The 24,737-nt window shown below is 36.2% G+C and overlaps 1 protein-coding gene across 1 annotated transcript in view; it reads left to right on the top strand.

Annotated features, from left to right (window-relative positions):
- The window catches only part of OXCT1 (3-oxoacid CoA-transferase 1), an 81,972-nt gene that overhangs the window by 30,277 nt on the left and 26,958 nt on the right, over positions 1-24,737 (top strand). The window contains exons 8-13 of the mRNA XM_066571434.1: positions 14,341-14,448; positions 17,015-17,126; positions 17,490-17,584; positions 18,248-18,296; positions 21,455-21,527; positions 22,296-22,371. Of these exons, the coding sequence (XP_066427531.1) occupies positions 14,341-14,448; positions 17,015-17,126; positions 17,490-17,584; positions 18,248-18,296; positions 21,455-21,527; positions 22,296-22,371 (513 nt within the window). The remainder of the gene's footprint in view (positions 1-14,340; positions 14,449-17,014; positions 17,127-17,489; positions 17,585-18,247; positions 18,297-21,454; positions 21,528-22,295; positions 22,372-24,737) is intronic.

The following is a 24,737-nucleotide window of genomic DNA, read 5'->3' as shown; positions in this document are numbered from 1 at the left end:
TCCATTTATCAGTTGTTAGTAGATCTGCTGTGAACTGTGTCCACTGTGAGTCTTACTGCATTTTCAATACCATTTAATAAAAAGGTCAATCTTTTTGCAAGATGCATTATTAATATTACTTTGCAATTCTGTTTTTTATGGACAAATTAGATGAAGATACAAAACCACAGATTTAGGACAAATATTTTGAACCATCCTTGACTTAACTTCTAAATGTCACTCTTTCAAAAGTGGAATTCAGAATGTTGTGTTTGGGTGTAAGAGTTAAAACCCAGGGAATCAGAAGGAAATACCTCTGTATGGTGTCTAGTACATCCTCAGTACTGAGCAGTATAAGCTGTCTTAGCTCATCAATAGGGAACTAAGGCAACTAAAAATTTGAGTTTTGCCTGACTCCTTAGTTAAAGTTAGTCAAGGCTGAAGATTGAAATTCTCAAACCCATTTACAGGGAGAAGAAAAGGGTTTGTGAGAGTAGTAATTCAGATACTGTCTTGGCAGGAGGGATTTCCAGATTCTGGTGCTTTTTCCCAGCTCTGTTTCTGTAACTGACTGAACATTTAACTGAATTTAAGCGGACAGTTCTAGTGCCTAGGAGTAGAGACGTGAAGCCAACTCTGCTCCTTTTCATCAAAATAGCTGCAGGTCAGGCTTGTCTTCAAAGATAAAGTGATTAACTGGGGTTTTAGGATTGTTTTCCCACTTCCTGAGATTTACTTTAGTTTCTGATCATTGATACAAATATGGAATGGCATTTGGCATAGTAAGATACTAATGAAATATAAACTACTGGAAATTCAATCTCAATGTATCTGTGAACTTGTTGAAAACAGGAAGTTAACTGGGAATCAATTACATTTGTTAACATGTCCTGCAAAGTTTACCTGGGGAGATGTGAAATCTGACATGCATACACAGTGAAGGACTTTTTTTTCTTTACTTAATGCTGTTCTCTAGTTTTAGTCTGTGTGGTGTTTTACACACTCTTATCTGAAGTACAGACAGACACTTAATAATTGTAACAATTCAGAGGCAGACAAATTCTGTCGATGTGAAGGATAAAAGAAAAGAAAAAGAGATAAGAGATAAAAACCCCCCACTTCTCAGACTCACAGACTGATAGCTATTGTTTGCTTAAAAAGTCTCCTGTATTGTGAGAAGCAAGATTGGCTGCGCAGAGAGGTGTCTGAAGAAGGAGGAAGTCAGACTGTTACCTGTTATATTTGGGACACACAGTGAAGAATTACTGATTTTTAAAATGGCAGATTAAACTTTCAGCCTTGTTTATTTTGAATAGGGAAATGGTCCGAAGTAGCCAATCAGTACTCATTTTGGGATCAGAAATACATTGATTGTAAGCTTCTAATTAAATGCAACAAGTGCTTACTGATCTACACAAATTTTTTGAACTGTTGCATGCATCTCTTTTGTTTATCTAAGTGAGAGGGAATAGAATCTGCTATCAAGAAAATAAGATGGGTTATATGAGGAACAGGTAACTGTCTATAAAAATGTAACTGTGCCAAGTCCAGTGGAATTTCTACTTTAATTTGAAGGTGACCCATTATTAAAGGTCAAAAAAAATTTCCACTGAATTGCATGATTCCTGTTACTTGGAAGTTAAGCCTTTGCAGAGACAAATGCTAAGCAATCATGTTGGTAGCATCAGTTATTTTGGCTTTATCTATAAATAAAAATGAAATGATGCAGGGAGTTCATTGCTTCTCGCTTCAGCTTGCAGAAGTTAAGCATGCAGCCAGACCTGTAGCTTTGTTTGAACCTGAGCTCTCACGCACACACTCAGCCTGAGGCTTTCAGGTTGTTTTTTCAGAGCTATAAACATTTTCCTGCTCCTGTAGCAAAGATGGGAGAGTTGAGAAATTGGCCAATACAAAAGAAACTCAATGGTCAGAAGTTACATACAAGCCACCAGCCCTTGTAAAGACTGAAAGGAAGAGCATGGCCTGTGAAAAAACTTGAGAGGTTGTGTGATGTTATAGATGTGGTAACACTTCCAACACTGTTGAATGAAGGTGAAACTGAATTGAGGAGGTGTCACTGCCGTCAGGACCCTCTACAGAGCCATAGAATTTTGTGTTGGGAGATGAACTGCGAGGCAGCTTGGAGTTGCAGGAGGCCTCTTGGATGTATGCCTAGACTCCTGGGATTAGGGCTGTGATAACAGGGTGCTTCTTAACATGTGTATCTCCCTGTAGAGACACCTCTGAGCAGAGCCCCACTGGGGCTTTTGGTCATGACACCTCTTTTTTTGGAGGGAATTGGGGCTACACAAAGCCACATGGTGTGACCTTGCCAGATGTGGTGTCATGATAACATGGGAAAGGGTGATATAGGCTTGGGCTCTTACTTTCTGCCACGGAAGAGTACATAAATGTCAGTAACTGTCCCAAATGACCCTGAGCTCTTATCTGTTTTCTTTTTATTCTCTGCTATGAGACCTACTGAATATTTTTCATTGGTGAAGTGTTTTGAGATCTCAGCCACTGCCACCGTGGAAGTGTTTGGTAGTGGTAATGGTCAATATGTTTAGAAATATTTATTGACTGGCTGTTTGAATATCCAGTTTGAATAATTTTCTTGTTCAGATCACAGCAGATGGCTAAATATATCTCCTTGGGTAAATAACATTTACACCTCAAATAATAGCAAGGGAGGGAAAAAAAGAGAGTGTACTTTCTCATAAAAATGCATTAAATAAAAATCATTAAGCCCTGCATTTTATCTCTGGTTGCCTAGTAACAACACAGCCACATCAGTGAGCACCATTTTCTCAGGTACAATGAACTGCATGGCACTAAGGGACAGAATCAGACTGAAATGAGCTATTTGTATCATGTTATCTGTGCTAAATCATGGCATTTGGTTTTATTGAGGAAACTTGAAATGAACCTTTTTTTGTGTGTATGTCTATACCTCCAAATGCTTTAACAATGGCAAAATTTCCCTCACATGCACAGCTCTTTTCTGAAAAATTCTTCAAGATTTTTGCGCAGTGACAGTTAGTACTACAAAAAACCTATAAGTACCACTTTAAAGTGAAACAATCATCTAATAGAAACTTTTTGTTACCTGGATGCTTCAGCCATGGAACTCAAAAGTGAAGCCTGGTAGAGGATGGCTTTGGGACAGGCACAGACTTTACATTAGTGTGTGTTTCTGTCAAACCACAGATCAGACATAGAATGGAATGAAATAGAAATAAGTAGACACAGATGTAGAATTAAAGTCCTTCTGTAGCCACTGAGCTTTTGTGTTGCTATAGCTTTTGTTGCTATTATTTAACTGCTCAATGATGAATCTGTGTGTGCTTAAGCAATGGTTGTGAGGGAGGGTCCCATGGATCTGCAGTGGGAGAAAGGCTTTTTTTGAGAATCCCATTTGTCACAGGATGGACACTGAACTTAGTCCTGCCACATTACCAGCTAGTTTTAGCACAAGTGACAGTAGAATTCTAGTTGCCATAATATGCTCCTATAATACATTACATATATATGTGTGTGTGTACATATATATGTGTGTATGTGTGTATGTGTGTATAAAATAAACATAGAAAACTTTGTATCTTGAATATGTAGGTAGTTAGTTGGGGCTTTTGACTGCATAAGTGTATTTACCTGCCTAGGCCTTGGCTAAATCCTGAGTCAGGGATGCCTGTGGATCTAAATTTAGATAACCCAAATACTATGTATAGACATTACAATAACCTTTCCCAGACGAATCTTAGTTGAAAGATTTGAGTGAACATTTGTGGGAGTGCAACTTTGAAATACAAGCTCATGATTCTTCAAAAATATAGAAGGGAAAATAGCAAAATATCAGGAATGTCTCTTAGGAGGACTGATTTCATAGACTTGGATTGATGAAACCTTCTGGGAGGTATAGCAAAGAAGAAATGGCGTTAGGGAAAGACTGTGTTAATGAGCTTGAGAATAAAATTTTCCAATGTGGAGGAAGTATTGGAAGAGCAGGAGGAGTTTAACCTTGATCACAATCATTGTAATCTCAAACACAGAAAAGAAACATGATAGAAAGTGAGATCCAAGCTCAGATGTCTGAGGCTAAGCATTACAAAGCCAAAGCAAACCAAAAAGCTTAAGCTTCTAAGAAATATCCTGCCCAATACAAAATAAAGAATACTTGAAAGTAGCAAGAAATCTTTATAAGAATACATGCATAGTTGACTGGGACACCAAGAATACTTCACCACTCAATGAAGGGACTAAAATTATCTGTGCGGATTACAATGAAGGCTGAAGAGCTTAATGCCTTTTCTCCTGCAGTACTGAACAATGTTAACAACCAGTTTGGCAGCTATAATGATGCCAGTCATAGTAAATTAAAGAGCAAATCAGAAAAGGATTGGAGTTGAAATTCAGGGACTATCAGTATTGTTTTGGAAAATCAGCTCCTAGAAACATTTACACACCATTGCCACAACAATTTTAGTTTCCCAAAAAGAATCCCACTCCCAGACTTGAGTACTCTTTTGTTGGTTTTATTTCTCTTCATTGTATTTTGTTTCTTGCTTCTGTTTTCTGCTTATTAAAAACAGAATAGAACAACAAAACATTTGTACAGCTGTGGCGCAGACCCTTTTATAATTATTAGAAAAGTACTGGAATATAGGTAGTACTGGGCTAGAAGGTAGTTCATATGGTAGTTCTTGTCACGTTTAGCTAACATCTTTCTGATTCATGATGTGATTATTGGAGTGTCTTCTGCCAGGCCAGGAATTTGACTTGATGATCCTAATGGGTGCTTTCCAACGCAGCCTATTATATTCTGTGACTGTTCTATTCTATGATTTTCAGGGGAATAAACTCCTTTGATATTTAATTTTGCAATGTGGGGTTTGTGGATGTTTTTTGTTTGGATGGGTTTTTGTGTTGGTTTTTTAGCTGTTGTTCTTTTATTTCCTGGTTGTTGGTCTTTTTTCCTACAATTGCTTTTCTTTTATATATAGCGTCTAATTAAATGGCTTCAGATTTGGCACTTTGTTGCTCAGGTAGTGAATATTAAGTAGTTAAAATTCGTAGCAGATCAAATTGTTGCTGACTGCTGTTCAGGTAATTTTACCTCCTTATAATATACTGCTGGAAGATTGAATTTGTTTTTTTCCTTTTATCTGTCTCTTATATTTTATTCCTTTCTAAATTATACTTTCTTGAATGTGTATCTCAGCATTCAGCTTGATAAGTTCATTGCAGATGTGAATGTATTCTTCAATGAAAAAAATTCCTTTTATCCTTGTCACATATGTTAAGAACAAATATGACATTCAATAAGAACAAGAAAAAGGAAGCTCGCAGTTGATCAGTAGATACTGGAGATTGCCAGGAAATAAGTGTGCTGGAGAAACTGATGGAAAGCCTCTGTTTGTTTCTAAAGCTGAATTTAGAGGGTTTTTCATAACATTTTATAGAAAGCCTCATAGACTGTGCATTTGAAGTATATTTCACTAACAGTACTCATGTCTTGTATTATGAGAATTTGAAAATTAAATTTAAAATGCTCTAAATTTTCAGCTCTGCTTTGTGCATAAGATGTGTGAATCAATCAATGACTTAACTGTCTTTGCATTTAAAATCGTGCATTATTATAGGACTGAAAATATGGGAGAGTTCTAGGCATGATATAAAGAATTTACAAGCATCTATCCTGATGTCTTAAAGCATTAATTTGTTTTCTGTGCTATTAACATCTCTGATGAAGATTTCTAGCATAGAATGAGAAAGATTTAACATCCAAACTGAAAGTCTTCCAAAAAATTGTGTTCTGACATGAAGCAAATGTATCTTTTCAGGTCATCAACATAATGAGATTTGAAAAGCTGCAGCCTCATAACTATTGCTGGAGTGAAAATTTTTGAGTAATTGAATCAGTAGCTCAGGTGTTAGCAGCATCCTTTTAGCTCTTTCAGAATCCATCCCCTGCAAATGCTATTGAGTTACTCAGTAAAAAAGTGAATATTTAAAGAGAAGTAATGGGTTGAGATACCAAGACTGACTTGACTTAAATCATACTGATTTTTCTGTGTGACAATGGTAAAATAATGACTGCAGGCAATGGTAAAAGAATGAACAAGGGCAACAGAGTAGTTTTCCTTTTCTGTGTCCTAAACAGTTTCCTAGTCTTCCTGTTTTTTCTTTTTAGTTTCCTCCCCAAAATGTTGTTAAATTCTGTTATAGAGAACTTGCACTCAGGGTGTCTGGTGTGTTGAAATGCACTTTCATTTATATTCCCATGAATATAAACTAAGATCCTTAGTTTGCAACTTCTGATTCATCTGGAGTAAGCAATAACTAAACAAATCTTAAAGCAACTCCATGTTTGAACAGGTGTTCCTGGATTTTATTACAGAGAAACAAGCACACTCCTCCTTTTCCTTAACCTTTGGAATAAGTCAAGTGTATTTTGTCAGTCTTCTTGTTGCTGAAAGAAGTGGAGAAAGGCAAAGAGTTGTGGATTTGATCCCCATATGGGCCATTCACTTATTCCATGATTCCTGTGGGTCACTTCTGACTCAGATGATTCTGTGAAATAATCCCAATTAGAATGGGAAAGGTATGTAGCCAATTGGCTCTATTAGCAGTGGGATAAGGGGCACTTGTGCTCAAGACAATTTTTCACCATTTCTAGTGAAATTTGAATTTTCTTGTAAGGCTATGATAAGCAAAAAATTCCATTTTTATAGTTTGAAGGACTGATTTAAATGTTTCTGCCAGCTTCAAATAATAATAAAGTGCTTTTATAAAGTACTTTATTCTTAGGGTTTTTTTAATTTCCATATGTGTCTATTGCTCTCTTTTCCAGGCACCTTTTAGGAAGGATAACAATTAAGTGCAAGAAAACTTTATTTCTTCTTAGAATATGTTACTGACATTCTCTTTATATTTCTGTAGTCTGTTGAAAGTGTCTAGGCCACATCAATTGTCTTCTTTCTTTCAAACTTTTCCCTTGAAAGGTACCCTGACTAACTTCTTCCTCAAAACTGTCGAGAAGTTTATTTATCTTGAATATCCTTTTGGGAGGTTGGGATATCTGCTATGATTCTGCAGGTGAAATGGACCACACTAATTCCTTGTTGAGAAGCAAAGCAGTAGCATGTCAAGTAGCTTCCAGAACTCTTTGAAAATTACCACAGTCTCTAATGAACATCTGAAAGAAGGAGACCTTATAGATGTAAGCATAGAACACGCCATTTTCGGATGAAGATAACTTTTTGTTACCTTTACTGAAATACCTGCAGGGCTTCTTTTTCTTAACAGAGAGAAACAGCAACAGAATTAGCTACAAATCAGCTGCTAATGCATTGTTTTATGTTAGTATTACGTTGCTATGTATCTCCTGCTGAGCATGCTCTGGTCTGATCCTTAGAGATATTCCTTGAATCTGAGTGGGGTTTGGTTGCACTTAAATAGATTTTAAAGTACAAAACCCACCTTTGATAGTGCAATGAAATCTCTGGGTTTTTTCTTAATTTTTATTTTACTTTTCTACTTTTCACTTCAGTATTTAAATTCCACTTAGTTTATTTTTGAAAGTAAAGCTTAAATCTATCATCTCCTGACCTTTAAGTTACATTTCTTGGAATGTGTAGGGTATGAGAGCTCTTCTAGTCTCTTTCCATTTGTCATTTCTGTGATGTGAGTAAGCAAATCTTTTGTTGTGATTATGGTTGGGATTTTTTGGGAGTTCAATTATTGCAGGTAAAATGTGATTAATTTTAATAAAAAAGTAAGTTATTTATTTTTACCTTCTAATAAGTTCAAAGACTGTCAATCTAAAGCAATTTGAAAATAAGTAACAAAGTACAGCAATAATGTATTTAAAGCAACATATGTTTTGTTTGCAAAAATGGTAAATTATATTCCAGTGCAGTTACTATTTGTTAGCAGCTTTTGTGTTCTGGAGTGGAAGTATTTGGGATGAGGTCAGTCCTCTTATTCAGCTGAGTATGGATTAAACAGGTTCTTCTGCTATTGGCCCTTAGCAAATGAAGACCATATTCACAGATTGTGGGAGTTTTGTTTGCTGTCTTCTGGCTCTTCTCCCATTATTTAATTCTATGATTGAAAAATAATTACATAATACATAATCTAAAAAACAATTTTCCAAAATTTCTCCAGATGTGAGATGATTTTGTATATATTCCACATGGATGGTTATGTTTTATTTTGCGTTGAGAACCTAGGTATTGAATACAAATTGGGTGCTTTATCACCTCATTTCATCAAGAAAGGAAAAGTCACAAAATGTGATCACAGCCAGCAGGAGGTTATTGATGACTTATATCAGAGCAACCACAGGGTTTCGGAAAGAATCACTCCCTAGGTGTGCCTGCTGTAGGAGCCTGGTTTGATTGGTAATGCTGGGGCTGCTGGACTGCTGGATCTTAAAGTAATCTCTCATGCTTTCAGTTCAGGTAATTTTACCATAAAATAATAGAATAAAATGCAAATGAGTGAATTTAAGGAGGTAAGAAAACAGCTATCTTCATTTTGACTTTTTAGTGGATACAGAATTATATAGACATATTAGTGCAAGTCATCAAACAAGCAAGCCCATCAATTTAATGGAAGAATTTCTTTGAGAAATGTCAGTTTCTTCAGACTTTGAACATGTTCTTGAAAGTTAAGACTATTGCGTATCCTTGCTGTGCTAATATCTGACTAGCTCAAAAATTTCCGAAGTGTAGTTCTGTGGGTGTGGTAGAACCTCTTCAGAGACTGGTGGTTAAATTTTTCATATTCTTCCATGCATGCGCACAGCTTTACAAATACATAACCTTTGCAGATAATCAAGCATGCATCCTCTTTTCTTTGTGGTATATATCCTGGAGCTGCTGTCTGTGAGGATCTAGAGCTGGTAATTTACTGCTGTCTGTTTTCTTCTCTGCTGTCAGCAGTACAGCATGGAGGAAGATGTCAAATGCGTGCAATGGGAAGGGGCCGTTGGAGAAAACAGGGAGCAGGTGCAGAGAAGTGTGAGAGGAGATTAAGCCTGAGGCAACTACAAGTGGAGGTGATAATTGAGGAGATTTAGAGCAGAGAAAACAAATGTGAATTGAGTATATTCTAGCGGGGGCTCCTGATTTAGGAGGATCTGTAGCCACATGACGAAAAACCTGAAGACAAATGTAGGAGATTTATGTCAGTTTTGCTTTCCTAATCATCAGATACAACATACTGGCAACAGATCTCACTGTTTTTCTCTGTGGTGTTTACAGAGGATAACAGTCTACTAGAAAGAAGGAAAACATAAAGGTACATAAGATCTTCAACAGCATGAAACAGACAAATAAACAACTCCTGTGTGCTATTTCTGTATGGCACAGAGAAGGGAGCACACAGTGAATTTACAATAGGTAATAAGAAATCTTTTACATAATAGTCAAATTTAAGAAATGCATCATTAGAGTCTCTTGGGTTTCAAGAGAACAATTAGTTCCTGGCTCATCAGAAGCTATGAGGAAAGTGATGTATGTCCAGCCTCTGACTGAGGACATCCTGCAGTTGGCACATTGCTGGCAGCTGGGAGAATATAACCAGAAGTACCACACTGCCTTTTAAGATCCTGTTGCTAAGAAGAAGGGCTATTTGGCTAAGCAGACCTTCAGTGTGGAGCTTCAGTGAGACCCAGACCAGGCTCACTGTGTGAAAGATTCTCTGACAAATATGAACTTTACAGGTTTTTACTGTTCCCTGCCCTTCAGTAAGGTTATGAAAACATCTGTTTGAAGTCTAATATGACCTTAATGTGGTAATTGTTGATCAAGATGTGCCTTTATAAGGCTATTTGGTAGTTGCTTGATTTTAAAGTTATAAAAGTCTCTTTTGCAGTATGGATATTGACTGGCTGTCATTCCATTACTGTAGGATTTTGACAGTAGAATTTTCACGGTCTATCTGATCTTACAAAAGGAAAGAATTCAACTCAGAAGATCTTCTGTTTCCTCTCCCTGCTTGCAGAACTCAGTAGTAACCTGCTTTGCTTTTTTCTGTAGTTAAGAAAGTTTGTATGGTGTGTTCTTAATTTCGAGTGGACTGTCTTCAGAGTATATTTCACAGTTTTAAAATATCAAAGCTATTTGTGAAATTCAGTCTAAACAATTAATATTAACTTTTTCCCCTATTTTTTGTCATTAACCATCATGAATGGTTGGTTGATCACAGTTTTCTGTGATCTTGAATGCAGACACATAAAATTTATTCTTACAGCCCTTATTCTGTATTTTAAGTTTTTTTTAAGATTTTATAAATGTTACAATGAATTTTTGACATCCTGACTCTTCCAGTAGTGAACTGATGACGTGTACTGATGAGTTTGTCTTGAGCATCTAAGTGGCTAAATTTTCTTTCATTCCTCTTGTTATTTTGGACATTTAACCAATTGTAATGTTTTATTTTACTAATGTTCTGCTAGGAATGATTATTATTTCAGTTTGAAGAACTGAAATGAACTAAGATAATTAGGGTAGTGATAGAGAGACTTAATAAAGTTAGTATAAAAATAAGCTACTTAAAAATGCATAGGTTTGTTAGTCTGTGATTCTCTCCCCATCTCTTTTTTTCTTTCATACGCACATGTTTTTTGATTTTTTTTCTGTAATAAGGAATGAAATTGCAGTTTTTGGTTAAAGCTTAGCTTTAGGAAAACTGAGATTTAAAACCAAACCAGCTGAAAATATTTAACATATCATAAAGTACATAATTAGGCTGCAGAAATAGATAAAAGGCTTTTTTTATTTTTGAGTGTTTTGGCATAAATAGTTTGTCATTATTATTTCCTTATCAACTTTTGGTAAAGAACCATAGTTTTTATTTTTCTTACTTTATTTACTTTTCTTACTTCCATATCTATCAAGGTTCCCTTTTTCTCTCTGTAAGCCTTCAGAAATTCTGGAATAAAACTAGAAGAATAGCTGAATTTCTGTAAGGAAAAGGAATTAAAATTGCTTTACAAGGGAAAAGTAGATGTAAATTACAGAAGGAAGTGATATTGTGAAGCAAAGAACCACTGCCTCTGTGAATGCTGATACAAAAAGGAATGGCAGAAGGCTCTTGTGAATCATAGTGGAAAACAGCTTTTATGTTCTGGGTGTACTTACAGATAAACCAGTGTTTAGGAAGGGCTGAATTCATTCATCCTCCTTCCACTGTCAGCAATCAGAGAAGATTTGCAAGAACGCTATCCCCAGGAAGAAATCTCCAATACTGTGAAACTCTTGAGGCAATGAAAGGATTTTTGAATCAGGCATCAGAGCCGTCCCAGAAGAGGGAAGTCAGACCTCATGGTCTCTCGTAGTTATTTTTTACAAAATGTTTACAAAGATGTAAACATTTTCTGTCTTTTTGTTCATTGATGAAATGAAGATTTAAGATGAACACATGTGATCAAGGCCATCTAAAAGGTACCAGAGGATTTTGATTTTCTAATTACAAAGAGTACAAGAGGTGGTCTGCCCTGATTAGTTCCCTCTCTGTGCTTTGCCAGAGTTGGTGTCTCTCGGGTGGGGTGACACATAATGATTTTTGATGTTTACAAAGATTCTTCTGTATGTTACAAAATAAAGCCTGAGGCACAGTGAGTACAGAGAAGAAAGAACAGAAGCATAGGTATGATGAGAGCAGAGCAGGAGGAAAACTCACATGCATCCTTTGAATTATTAATATGGATGTGCTCCTGCCTTTCTCTTTGAGGCTTCATCTACAGAGCCAACTCATAAAGAAATATGAAACCTGAAAGGGAAGTGAATATGCCCAGTGATGGTCCTATTGAATTTGCAGTATCATTCTTCTCTAGGAAGATACTGGGGCAATGCCTTGCAGTGGCCAAAGGCACTAGGGTGCTGATTCCCATAGCCATCAGATATCCTGGTGTCACTTCAGCTGGCTCAGCTTCATCTCTGGCAGTGCTGATGGCAGGCAGCCCATGTATGGTGCCTCATCATTCAGTTCCCTGGGAGAGAGAGCTGGAGCACTCAGATGGCGTTTGTACTTCCTCTGCTTGAATTCTCCCTTTTCTGTGTAGCGTGCTGATTATTTCACTTGCAGAACTGGAAGACCATTCATTTTTCATATATCACATGCAAATTCTTAATCCCTTTTCAAAATTCCTCTTTACTGCTGTGGAGGTATTTGAACATATTTAATTTTAGTTACATTTGATGCTTATTCCACATAGTGGTAGAACATGGAAAGGTGTTCCAGTTGTCAGGGATCCTTAGGCTTATCTGAAATCCCTAGGACAAAATACAGTTTGCAGTGTTGTGTTCATTTAGGATAATGTTTGGAAATATTAGAGGAAAAGCTATCAGGCTGACTGCTGTGTCCCAAGAGACAAAATACAAACCAATTAGCAGAATGGCGTGACTGAAACAAAATCCAACAATTTATTGTTGGATGAATAATTTATTCGGTGTATTCTATGGGGGGAGAAACTCAGTGTGTAAAGTTTCCTGACAGTATAATTCTGTTTGAGTTAGTTGAATTGTGCCAAGATTTTGGTTTTTTAATCTCAGCTGCTGCAGCAAATAAATGTAGTTATTCTGTGAGAAGGTTCAAATCAGGAGCAATTAGTATTCCCTAGGCCTAGTTTTCCATCTGATAAGTGAAGATAAATTTAATTAGAAAGAGTGAATGTGGGAATTCTGCTGGTAGCAGATCATCTGCTTGCCTATTGCTTCATTGGAAAGTCTTGTCTCCTGCTTCTCCTCTCTTTTGAGGATGTTCTGACAGTAGTCACTACACTAAAAGTGCAGTGTGCTTCAGCTGTGTGCTTCAGGATTTTTTAATTTTACCCGGTGTTTGACTTGGTCTCCATATTAATCTTAAAATGAATGTATAAAATTGGAAACTTCAAGTGAGATGGATGAAACTTTAGCATTTTTTAATATGAAAAATCAGAATTTTCAAGATCCTGATTTGATTGGCTCTCCTTATCTTGTGGGTAAGGGCTTTCTGGATGTGGGCTCTGTTCTCCTTGAGCACTGAGGCTGGTGTTGCTGTAGCTGTTGTTGCCTTTTGCGTAGGATGTTTGCCTTGCAGATTTCACAGCACATCCTTTCTATCTCTTTAACTAGGGGGTTTTTTGGGATCATCTGAACCTGATTTTGTGATCGTTAGTTATTAATTTTTCTTTTCCCTCTCCTGCTTTTAGGGTGGATTGTTTGGTTTCTTTGTTTGTTTATTGTCACATTTCAAGGCACCGTAGGAAGGTAATTTTCTATCAGATGTGCTATAGATTTTAATATTGATCATATTGTCCAGTAGGTTGTCAAACTGAGTTTTAAATTCTTTAATGTTGTTTCACTGGTGACAGCTGTTCAGAGATTTATCCTTACCATACCCCAGGTCTTGTTTTGGAGTTATTAAGCTTTGGGCAATGCTAAGAGTTTAATGAATCCCTGGTGATACAGCAGTTTGGAAATTGTCTTTTGATCTTTGGGTACGTTGTTATGTCCTTTGTAGTAGATTGTTGTATGTTATCTTTGACTATTGCGCTAACATTTCGTGTTTTCTCTGTGGCTGGGTGCAACTGCAAACAACACTAACATTAGGGTCTGTTTTGTGGCAGAGTGAGATGTGCTCTGTGTACCTCAGACTTGTTAAGGGAAAGCACCAGCCATGGCTGAGAGTCTTTGCTGCAGGTATCTGTCCGTAGCAGGGTCTCTAACTAGATCACCCCCAATTCAGGCCTAGAAGGAAGGAAACCCCTATTGTCTGGGCTCCTCCTGATAGGTGACATTTCAAATCTACTACAGGTCGATGAGTGTCATTTTGTGCTGAATCTCTGTTTCACTAACTATAAGGACTTCTAGATCTTCATCTTTTGTCTTCTTTCTTGCAACCCATTATTACAGTTCAAATGCTTTCTATTTTAGTTTTGAGTACACTATGGAAAACTTTTGTTTCAGCTTCTGTGTTTGTATCCTCTAAATTAATACTTCTGCTTTATATTTTTATATTTTGTTAGCAGCATATTGTTCTTCTCTGTTTGGGCAGAAATTTTTGGTAGTTACAAACAACTCTGATGTAACTGATATACACAGTATTATTTCTTCAAGTTGGCCATACAAATGGGCCTGTAAAATTATAAATTACTTTCAACTTTTTATAAAGAAATATACTTTGAAAGAAGAGAGCAGATAAGCATCTAAGTTAACCTGTTCTAAAGACTATATATTTTGTCATATTCATTAGTTTTATTGACATCATTTGCTGTAAATTTTATGTTTCATTTCAAAACTTCATTGGTATTAAAACCTCTCATTGAACATGTTTTTCTAAATATTTTCCCTTTTCTTTTTTACTCTGTAGGTAGAAGAAATTGTTGATATAGGAGCATTTGCCCCAGAAGACATTCATGTTCCCAAAATCTATGTTGATCGTCTGTTACAAGGAGAGAAGTTTGAGAAGAGAATTGAAGTAAGTAGCTGAGCTTCTCAGTCACAACATATTTCAGCTTGGGGTGTATTTAAAATTTGTATGGTGTTTAGTCTAGCCACCAAGTCTTAGCACTGAGAAAATAGTGTGAGAAAGACCCATAAAGTTTTGCTAAAAACTGGAGCTTAGATAGTACTTATGTAATTAAGTGGGGGCCTGAGGATTGAGCCTTCTTTCTTACACTGCAGACTCTCTGGTTCAGGTCCTGAATAATTTAGGGCAACTGCCTGTAGCCCTGGATGACTTTACTGCAGTTGAAAATCTAGTGGAAAATGCTAGTAAATTCTCCTTCCCTCTCAGTTCATCTGCTGTAGATATGACGAGGGGAACACTTAGACAAGGATCTGACTTTCTTTTCCACTGGACAGCTTTTGATGTGGGCATGTAGGGCCAGCCTCAGTCCCTTTTGTGCTGTACATTGAATTACGATATGTTGCAAAGGTCCTGCAAACCTTTGTTCCTTTTCTTTTTATCAGGGACTTTTCTAACTGGTGGCCTTTCTGGTCTGAATAAAAAATGTCAATAGCTATTAAAATTGCTGCAATAGTACTCCACCACTGAAAACACCCAATAAAATTATGATTATGTAATTGTTCTTTGTTGTTTCTATGACTTTGCCACACTCAGGCTATGTCCCTATATTCATTTTGGTGATGTGACAATGCTTTTAATGTGCAGTTGAAAATTCTGTATTTCTTCTGTGTCTCTGTAGTCTGGAGGTGGGAATTGTTTGTTAGATAAACTGGTAGAAGGGAAGATATATGACACAAGGAGAAAAAATCTGTGAGAAAAAAAGTGCAGAAAGGAATTTTAATAATTAAACTTCTGTTATTAAAATCAAAGCACGAGTCCTAGGAAGTAGTACAAGGCCTTTTCTCTGAGCATTCTCTTTTGTGAATGCTAAGGTTAAGAAGCTCTTTTTTTAATGCCGTCTGTTCATTCTGCAAAAGCATCTTGCATGGTGTTGAGTAATTGACTGCAAACAGATGTGTCAAACCTTTTTTTTTCCCTCTGGTTGTGTTGGGTCAGATTGCAATTAATGGCCTGTTTTCTTCTTCTGAATGGCTGCATTATCTCCCAGAAAAGCTTTTTACCTTTTATGACAGAAATAATTTTTCATTTATTAAACGTTGCTTCTGCTGCATCTTGGCTGCATAAGTGAATATCTATTTAGTCAATACCTACTGAATACCTGGTGAATACCTACCTAGTCATCTGCCCCCTTCCCTATATGCTTCAGGAAAAAAAGGGGGCAGGGGTGAGGGAGAAAGCTATTATAAACTGCCAAGCAAAATTGTAACAGAGATTAATTTTGATTATGCAATTTTGTAATTCTGGCAGTGGCAACTCTTGCTGGGTATAGAAAGGAAATGGCAGATTTATTTACTCTTCTGTTAAATTTTATAAATCAACTGGCTGTATGCAGAAAAGCAGTGGGTATGGTAAGTGGTGAGGGAAGATGAAGAATATAAGAAATAAAGAAACAAAGAGAAGCTAGTCTGTCATAATTCTTACTGGCTTTAAATAGCAGTTCCTGCCTAATATGGCTTAGAAGTGGTTTCTCTAGCACCAGCTGTAATTTCTATCCAGCCTTCTCTTTGCTGTATAGAAACCCTCTGTAAGTGTTCCTACTTTATCAATCCACAAGCTAAGCAATTCTAGGGAAAATAGCCAAGGCATAAAAAGGAAGGTGATGGGAAATTCAAAAGGATTTATATTGACTGTTTCTGACTGCCTAAGGAGAAAGTGACTCTGCAAAAATTCTTTTGTGGTGATGAAAAGTAACAGGATAATTTTTTCTGATGTGTTAATTGTAGCCTGAAGTAGGAGAAGATAGGAAGACATATGGGGGTGCAGGACATGATGTTTTCCAGATGAATTTTACATGCATAGGAGAGATGTGCAAAGAACATAATTTATGTAGACAATAATTTAAAAGAAAGATGTTACGAACTTCTTAAATGTCATGGCATTTTCACCTGCAGGTGATTTACAAAACATGAACTTAAGATGAGAAAATACTAGGAAACAAATTCATGGGGTGTGCAAGATTATAGAGTGTTATGTTTGAAAATTTTGATTCTTAGCTCCCCAGTATCTTTAGATGAATGGCATTTGTCTGTTTCATCCTTATAAATCTAGAACAGCTCATTGAATTGAACGAATGCAGAAAGAGAGCAGTATTTGTATTTTTGGCTGACATTTTACAAATCTATTTAAGTATCTCTGGGGTAATGAATCTGAGACTTGCTAGTATTTGCACTAGTGTTTGGTGCCTTCTTCGCCACTTCTCTATGTATCAGGCTTGGCAATACAGACAAAGAAATAATATTTTGCTCTAAGGGTGTCGCTGGCAATATTTGATGACTCCATTGGCTTAGCTAAGCTTGAATGCATAAAATAAAAGGTCAGGTTTTTTGTAGAAGATGAATAAATAACTTTATTCTTAGATCAAGTATCTCAGTGCAATCACAAATCAAGCTTTTGTGTCTTGAGAAGCAAGAATCTGGATTCTAATCTTTACTTATGATTACTTCTTATTTTGCAGCGCTTATCAATCCGAAAGCCTGAAGACTCAACAGCCAAACAAAAAAAAGGAGACAATGTAAGGGAGAGGATCATCAAACGGGCTGCATTAGAGTTTGAGGATGGCATGTATGGTATCCTTCAGATGTGCTATAGGTTGAAGTGATTGCTAAATAGAATAAGAAACCCATCTGGTTTGTTTAGAACAGGTTGATTAACGTGCTCATTGTCTTTACCGGACTCTGAGGTGCTCTCATTTTATTAATACCCAATTGAAGTAGAAGTTGCACATTGATATTTTTATCATATATAGGATTTGACAGAATGCAATTAGACAGTCCAAATGGCAAAATAATTCATCACAAATATGAGGTATTTAAGTAAAAACAAAAGTGCTTGTGAGTGGAACAGTTCTAATCTACTCATAGTATAGTAATAATTTTTTAAAAATTTACTAGTTTGCAATAAGTGTTTCTGCCTTAACCACCTTTTTTCAGCTAATCTGGGTATTGGAATCCCACTGTTGGCCAGTAATTTCATCAGTCCAGACATAACTGTTCACTTACAGAGTGAAAATGGAGTCCTGGGTTTGGTAAGAATATATCTTGATCAGTTATTGTAGTGTTTTTATTTTGCTGTGGCTGGGTTTTATTTCCTGTGTGCCTCCAACTTGATTATGATATTGCTAAAAATATATATGCTATATTATGTCATCATATAATTCTCACTCTCCTGCAGAGAAGTTTTCTAGGAAATGCTCATTTTATGTTTATGGTGCTACTTTGCTAAGGATGTCCTTAAGTTTCTGGACTCAAACCATCAGGAATTTGCAAGACTAAGCATTATAAACCTTAGCAAACATATTTTTAAATAAAGCTTAAAGTGAATATTATTTTTACTGTCATATAACTTTATGAAGTTGCAGTTATGACCTTTTTTTGAAAAATGTCTGTCACTTTGATTAAGAAAAAAAAGAAACCCAAATCAAACAAACTTCTCACTTCATGATTGTTTTGTTATGCTAACATCCTTGAACAATAAGTCCAAAGGACCTGATATGTTACTCGATATAAACTGTGGCTTGTAATGTCAGGATGTTTTTCTGGTAAAAAATAGAATTCTGATTTAATAAGATTAAAAAATACATGTCTACCCTGATCTGGTTTTGGTAATAAGCATTGGAAATAATATGGCAATTATTGTATTTTAGAGATATTTTATTCTAAAGCTTAACATACATCTGTATTGTTGTCAGGGTCCCTATCCACTTGAAAATGAAGTAGATCCAGATCTGATTAATGCAGGTAAATACTTCAATTAAATTTAATTAATGGAAAAAGAATAACCATGTTAATTTAAAATTTTTCTTTTGATACAGTATTTGAATCTAGAGACCTGTTTTATTTGATAATAAATATTAATGCATTTGTCTTGTTTTAAGTGATAGTCTTCTTCTTTGGGGAGAGTCTGTCTTCCAGGCCCATCAGTAAATGGTTAAATCATCCTTTTCAGAAGTGAGACTGTTTTGAGCAGCCTGTAAGGGAATATGGGTTTATTTTCCTGCTGCTTTTCCTTGAGTCTTCTAGAAAATGGTTTTCAATGATTTATGTTTGGGACATGTTTTAAAACATCCTGTGTATAATGGCTTGGTTTATTCCCAGCCAGGAATATAAGTCATTTGCATTCAGAGAGGGAGTGGTAGCCAAGGCAGGGGGAAAGAGCTGCCCAGCTGGCATCTGGCACACCAAGGGCACTGCTGTGGGCAGCTGCTTTTGCCACTTTTAGCAGGGAATGGCAATTCTCACATACTGTTGTTGCCCAGCTGCTTTAGGGCATTTCACCTCAGAAGATGCTATTCAATATAAAAATGTAAGTTTCTTATAATTTAGTGCACCCATCTGATTTCTATTTTGTACATGGAAAAGTTGTGCCTGTGTACATTTTCTGTCTCCATGTAAAGATACACTTAAATATTGCATTGTGACAAATAGAAATAGGCCTTGTGACTTTGTCATTGATATTAATGGTATTGGTTGTAGATCTGACATTTTAGACTTGTTTTTTCATATGGAAAAGATACACATTTCATTTTTTTTATTCAAATATACACATGCATACATACAAATACATGTATGGGTGTCTACATATGTATTTATACAGAGAGTACTTTTCTCAATGGCTGTTAGCAAGTACAATTAAACTCTGAAAAGTCAAAGGAGATAAAGCACTGACATAAAATAATTTTAATTTCATATCAGTCCAGCAGTTGTTCACTGACTTGAAACATTTGCTGCTTGGCTCAGCTAAATGATGCTTATCATAGCACTAGGTAATTGCCTCTGTTACTGTATTTTAAATGTGGAGTTATCTGAGGCCATTTTCTGGTTTGAAATAAAAAATTATTTAAGAAATTGAGTCTGGCATTTCACCAGTATATATGTAATTGTTTCAAGAACTGCATGAAGGAATATGTCAGAGGATTCACTGGAAGAAAAAAAATATTTAGAAGAAAAAAATACTATGAGTGAAATTATATGTATGCATATTAGAACTTAAGTTTTAATATGGGTGCATATGAAAAATGAACATATTAACAGAGCGACAGTGAAAAAATATCCAAGAACTTAATAAATTCTCTGAAAAAAATTTTGCGTTAACATGGAAATTGAGATGGTCTTGAATTGTTATTTGTAGTTGATAAATATTTTTTAAGATTCAATCTGGAAGACATGAAGCTAACATAACAGGTCAGAATGCAACAAGAAAATTAGATTATTGTACTATTGTTAATTTGACGTTAAGCAGCTTCACATGTCCCTCTGAAGCTGCCGTAAACAGGACATGGGATAGACAAACATCAGACCTACCACCAATATAATTATTTCTATAATTGCTGAAACATTCACATGGTTGGATTAGGACCGTTCTAGGTGCTTTCCAATCAAATATGTAAAACCATGTGAAGAAAACAGAAGCTGAATTGCATAGAAATAGAAATTAATCTTGTTCTTATTCATTAGCTGGAATGATCCCTCAGCCCCAAAGTCCAGGTCAAAGTTTTTAAAACATATACCTGTTTTGGGCTTTTGCCAGATTTCTCTATGCAAATGTAATTGTGATGCTCTGAAATATGTGTGGGTTTTTCTGTTTGTTTCATTTTTTTAATGTCTCACATGAAGGATATCTTGACTGCAACTGAAAGGTAGACTACTGTATTACAGCAGAAATATTTTAAAGTACTGACCTCCTGAGAGCATTTTAAGAAGTGGGTAATGTGGTGCTCTTTTTACATTATTCTGTGGTTCTAAGCCTGTGTGTCTTTCTTCTCATCATTACCTTGTCACCTTATCCTGGGCTTCTCTCTCCATGTCGCTGCCTGGAAACCCTATTTTCTCTCTCACTGCTTTGGGTGGCTGTCCTGTAGGGAAAGATAATTCAGGCTGTCTCAGCAGGTCTGAGTGTTAGCATGGTGAATTCTTGAGAAGTGTGCATGACCACTTGTATGACCTTAATTCTATACTATTCCATTTAATTTCCATACAAATGGCATAAAATATGCCTCAGATGAGTTCAGTAATTAAAGCACATATCTTAGATCTCTAATTAAAGTTTCTTTCCCTTTTCCCATTCTCTTAGTTAATCTCATTGTCTTTTTTCCTCTGTTTTCTGGAAACTGTTTAATGATGCATCATTCCCCTTCCCCTTTGGTATTACAGTATGTCACATCTTGCTAAAATATTTTGGTTTTTTTTTTTTTCCTCTCTCAAGTTTACCATGCTTCTTTTATAATTTCATTTTCATCTGTGTTTCTTCTGACTTATCAGAGGCACCCTCTGTAAATGTTTGTTGCTTAGACTGATTCAAAGAGCAGGCAGAAGAGGAAGAGAAGGGCTCTGAACAGAGTCAAAATAAAGACATTTCCAGGTGTGCTCCATTGCTTGCATCAAGCATTGTTCAGAGCAAAGTACAGAACACAGAAGCACATTTTCTTGTGCCCCTTAAAAAAAGCAAGAATAGACTAGACCTGTCATTTATTTTTTTGTATTTTTCATCATTAGTACTATAAACAGTTCAATCTGATCTGCTTGCTTTTCTTTGCAGCCTCTCTGTGTCCTGAAGGCTTTATCTTCCTCTGTTTCAAAAGACAGTTACTTCTCACTTTTTCTGTAAATGGAGCAGAAAGCTAAAGTCTATAGATATTTCCTACATTCTGGTGTTCCTGGTGCTTGCCTGGAACTGCTGGTGGTCAAACAGCAGGCAAGCCTATCATTAGAAACTCTAACAAACTGCTTCACAATTCAATAGGATTGATTAGGTTTACATGGGATGTTGTAAGTGTAACCAGGCTGTAGCTGTACTGAATCCAAAGAAATTTTATAAAAACCTCTTATTTCTTGGTAAATAGCTGTGACTTCATTTGTAAAAGAAACAAAATGCATACTGTATCTTGTTTCTTTTACAGGTAAGGAGACAGTCACTGTTCTTCCAGGTTCTTCCTATTTCTCTAGCGATGAATCATTTGCAATGATAAGAGGGTATGTAACAACACAAACTCTGATCTTTTTGAAACAGGAAAAGAATAAACTGCATCAGTGGCAGAACTCACAAGTATTTCTTCCAAATGTGGTTAGCATTTAACAACCTGTAAAATTATCATGGACTTAATCAGTTATGGTTTACAGAGGGTTAAATCTAGCTATTGGAAGTAAAAAAACACTGCACTAATAGATACCATGGTGATGTTTGTGCCTACCACCACCTGGCCATCTATAAACACATTTGTAATGACATTTTAACTACTATTTTTTGGTCATTTCCAAGTATCTAATCTGTACTTGCACTCAGTGTATTTTCTTTGCTCAGCTTGCAATTGTGATCCTCATTCCACCTCCTTAATGGAAATTCAACATCTGCACCTGTTTTTTGTTTGTTTTTTGGAAAGGAGTTTGGATGCAAACAAACACTAAATCCTAATGGCTCTGAAAAGATAATGGGTGCATGTAAATATGTTAAGGAGTGCACTAAAAAGTACGAGTTCAGAGATGATTGACTGCACATGCAATTAACCAAACCAGACAAAAGTAGGAACGTTTCTGAGGCTCGGTAGGCATAAAGAGAGACATTTGCATCAGTGATACATCTAGGGGGAAAAAAAAACCCAACTACATGTGTTACAAACAGTTGCTACATTTGTCAAATGCCACCATTTTAAAATTTATGTAATGAGCATGAACAAAAGCTTGTTAAGATTTGTGGGCTGTTACTTGAACATGATATGCTAATTACACACTTTCTGTTACCAGAGGCCATGTTGATTTGACGATGCTTGGAGCTATGCAGGTGTCTAAGTACGGTGACCTGGCCAACTGGATGATTCCTGTAAGTAGGTTTTTGAACTTCTGGCAGTGTACTGTATTTAGTATAACATAAATGTAGCTGAGGACCAGGCAAAGGAAAAAAGGGCAGAAGTAGAATGGGAGTTGTGAAGCTAAAAGTAGTAAAATAGAGGATATGTGTATTTTTCATGCATACTGCTGGCACCAAGCAATCCATTATCAGAAGTCAGTCTTCTAAAATTATTCTTGTGCATTGTGAAAAGCAAAATGTTATTTATGCAAGTCTTTTTTCTGCCTTTTATGTCCATGCCTTTCAAATGTCTCTTTTTTTGGCTGAGGAGTGATGCCTTCTCTTGACAGTGGCGACTCTTGTATGGTTGTTCCTGGAGCAGTAAGTTGGAGGAAAGTGTAAACCAGGATGTAGTTCATTATAAAATTATAAAAAGAGCCTGCATTATTTTTCTGTATTTCTGTCAAAAGATTGTAGCATTGCCCTTTCAAATACATTAAGGAAAAAGCAATAGTACTGTATTTAGCCAAACAGACCTGCAGGTTTCAATGATAGAAATATAAGCTAATTCCAGCATTATTTAAGCAGTGGATAACATTAAGCCATTCTTTGAACTTTATGTTCTAGCATTAAACATTAGTGACTTTCATACTGTTGGCAAGTTTGATATTTTCAATGGCTTTCAATATGGTACTTTCAGATATGGTATGTATCAGAGATGTCTAGAAGCAAACTTCCCTATTAGCCTTGTTTAAAGTAATGGAACATATTTCTATCTGCCTGAGCAGTGTTTAGGGCCTTGGGAAACTGAAAGATGATTAAAGGGGGACAAAAACCCAAATGAATGTCCTTGTCTCTTGGAGAAGCATTAGTTGAACCCAGAAGTCTGTGAGCAGACCTTTGAGCATGGAAGTCATGAAGCAGTGGCTGAAGCACAAAGTGCTTTTATTGAGAGGGGATGGTCTGACATGAGAGCCATACAAGCAGATGTGGGAGAAAGGGTTATGTGAAGGGCTAATCCAGGTGTCTGTGTGAGTCATTGTGGGGAGTGAGAAGGGTTATGGCTAGGCTGAAATGAGCCTTTCAAGATCTGAACTATCAAAAGATGAAGACAGCATTTTGTACTGACAACAAGGTTCATTTACACATGTATTTCTTGAAACATTGAAGCCAAGATTGATTGTAATCCTTCTCAAAATGGTGCAGATTTACATGTTCTTCCCTCAGTGCTTTATGTTCTCTAAAAGATAGTGATTTTAGTTTTGCATTCATATATATCAAAAAGATTATTTTTTATATCTGGTGTTGCTTATCTTACCTATGAAGTTGCCTCTCAGTTCTGTGCAACCCCAAATTTATGAATAACAGGTATGTTTTCAAAACAGGAAAGTATAAAGTGCAACTTTCAAGACTGTTTGACTTTTTGTTACCTTTGAGATGTACCTTGTTATTACATACTACAGCATACATCAGATGGATCCTCGTGACTTTTGCTGTTGTCATTTTCCTCTCTTACTGATCTTTGGCTGTTTGGAAATTTACTCTGCAGTGAGCTGTATTTACTTGTGAGTAAATATGCCAATGACACTTCATAAATCCACCAGGAGCCTTTCCAAGCAGCAGTAATTTCTCTTTGGTTACTTTTATGGAGATCTGTTGGATGGATGATTCTTAATCTACTTTATTGATGTGTTACTGCTATTCTACAGTACAGATTTTAAAAATGGGATTAAACAGCCCATCGATATACAGGTCTCCCTACTTTTCCTGTAAATAAGATGATATATTATTGTCAGTTAAATTTAATTATGGGCAAGATGTATTCCTTTTTTAGTCACAAGATTTGTGTGTGGATGATACAAAGATTGACTTTGTTGAAAACTCATAGTGTAAGGAAACTTCAAGCTGTATTTTGTTCTAACATTTTTCACTTTTCACTTCGTTTTGGTTAAATACTTCTTATACACTGTAGTTTTGGATTCTTGTATTGATGATATTTGCCATTATTTCAGAGGCAAGTAATAGCTCTGTATGTTTTGAGCAAGTGCCATTATGAAGCAGACCTTTCTGTCCCATAAGAGCTTGATAACACTTGAGGCCTAGTGTGTGCATGTGTGTGTACATGCACTTACTATTAGGAACTGAGCTGAGGAAGTCTCACTGCAGTAATTATAGCCTTTTCTTTGCTCTCATCTGCTGACTTCTAATGGAGAGAAAAATCCCCTGAGTAAAGGAAGAAGAGGGTGTGAATATTTTAAGCACATGCAGTAAACAATGCTGTTTGCTTAGGCAGAAGTTACTTCCTAAATACTGGCATTTATTGGTAATTTTATTCCATTAAGCACTACTACTTAATGGCTTTTTGTCTTCCTCACTTTGGTATTTCTCCAACTTACAAG

This window comes from Molothrus aeneus, unplaced genomic scaffold (assembly GCF_037042795.1).
Source record: "Molothrus aeneus isolate 106 unplaced genomic scaffold, BPBGC_Maene_1.0 scaffold_526, whole genome shotgun sequence".
Lineage (NCBI taxonomy): Eukaryota > Metazoa > Chordata > Aves > Passeriformes > Icteridae > Molothrus > Molothrus aeneus.
The sequence above is the reverse complement of the archived record's forward strand: the minus strand, read 5'-3'. Positions and strand labels throughout refer to the sequence as shown.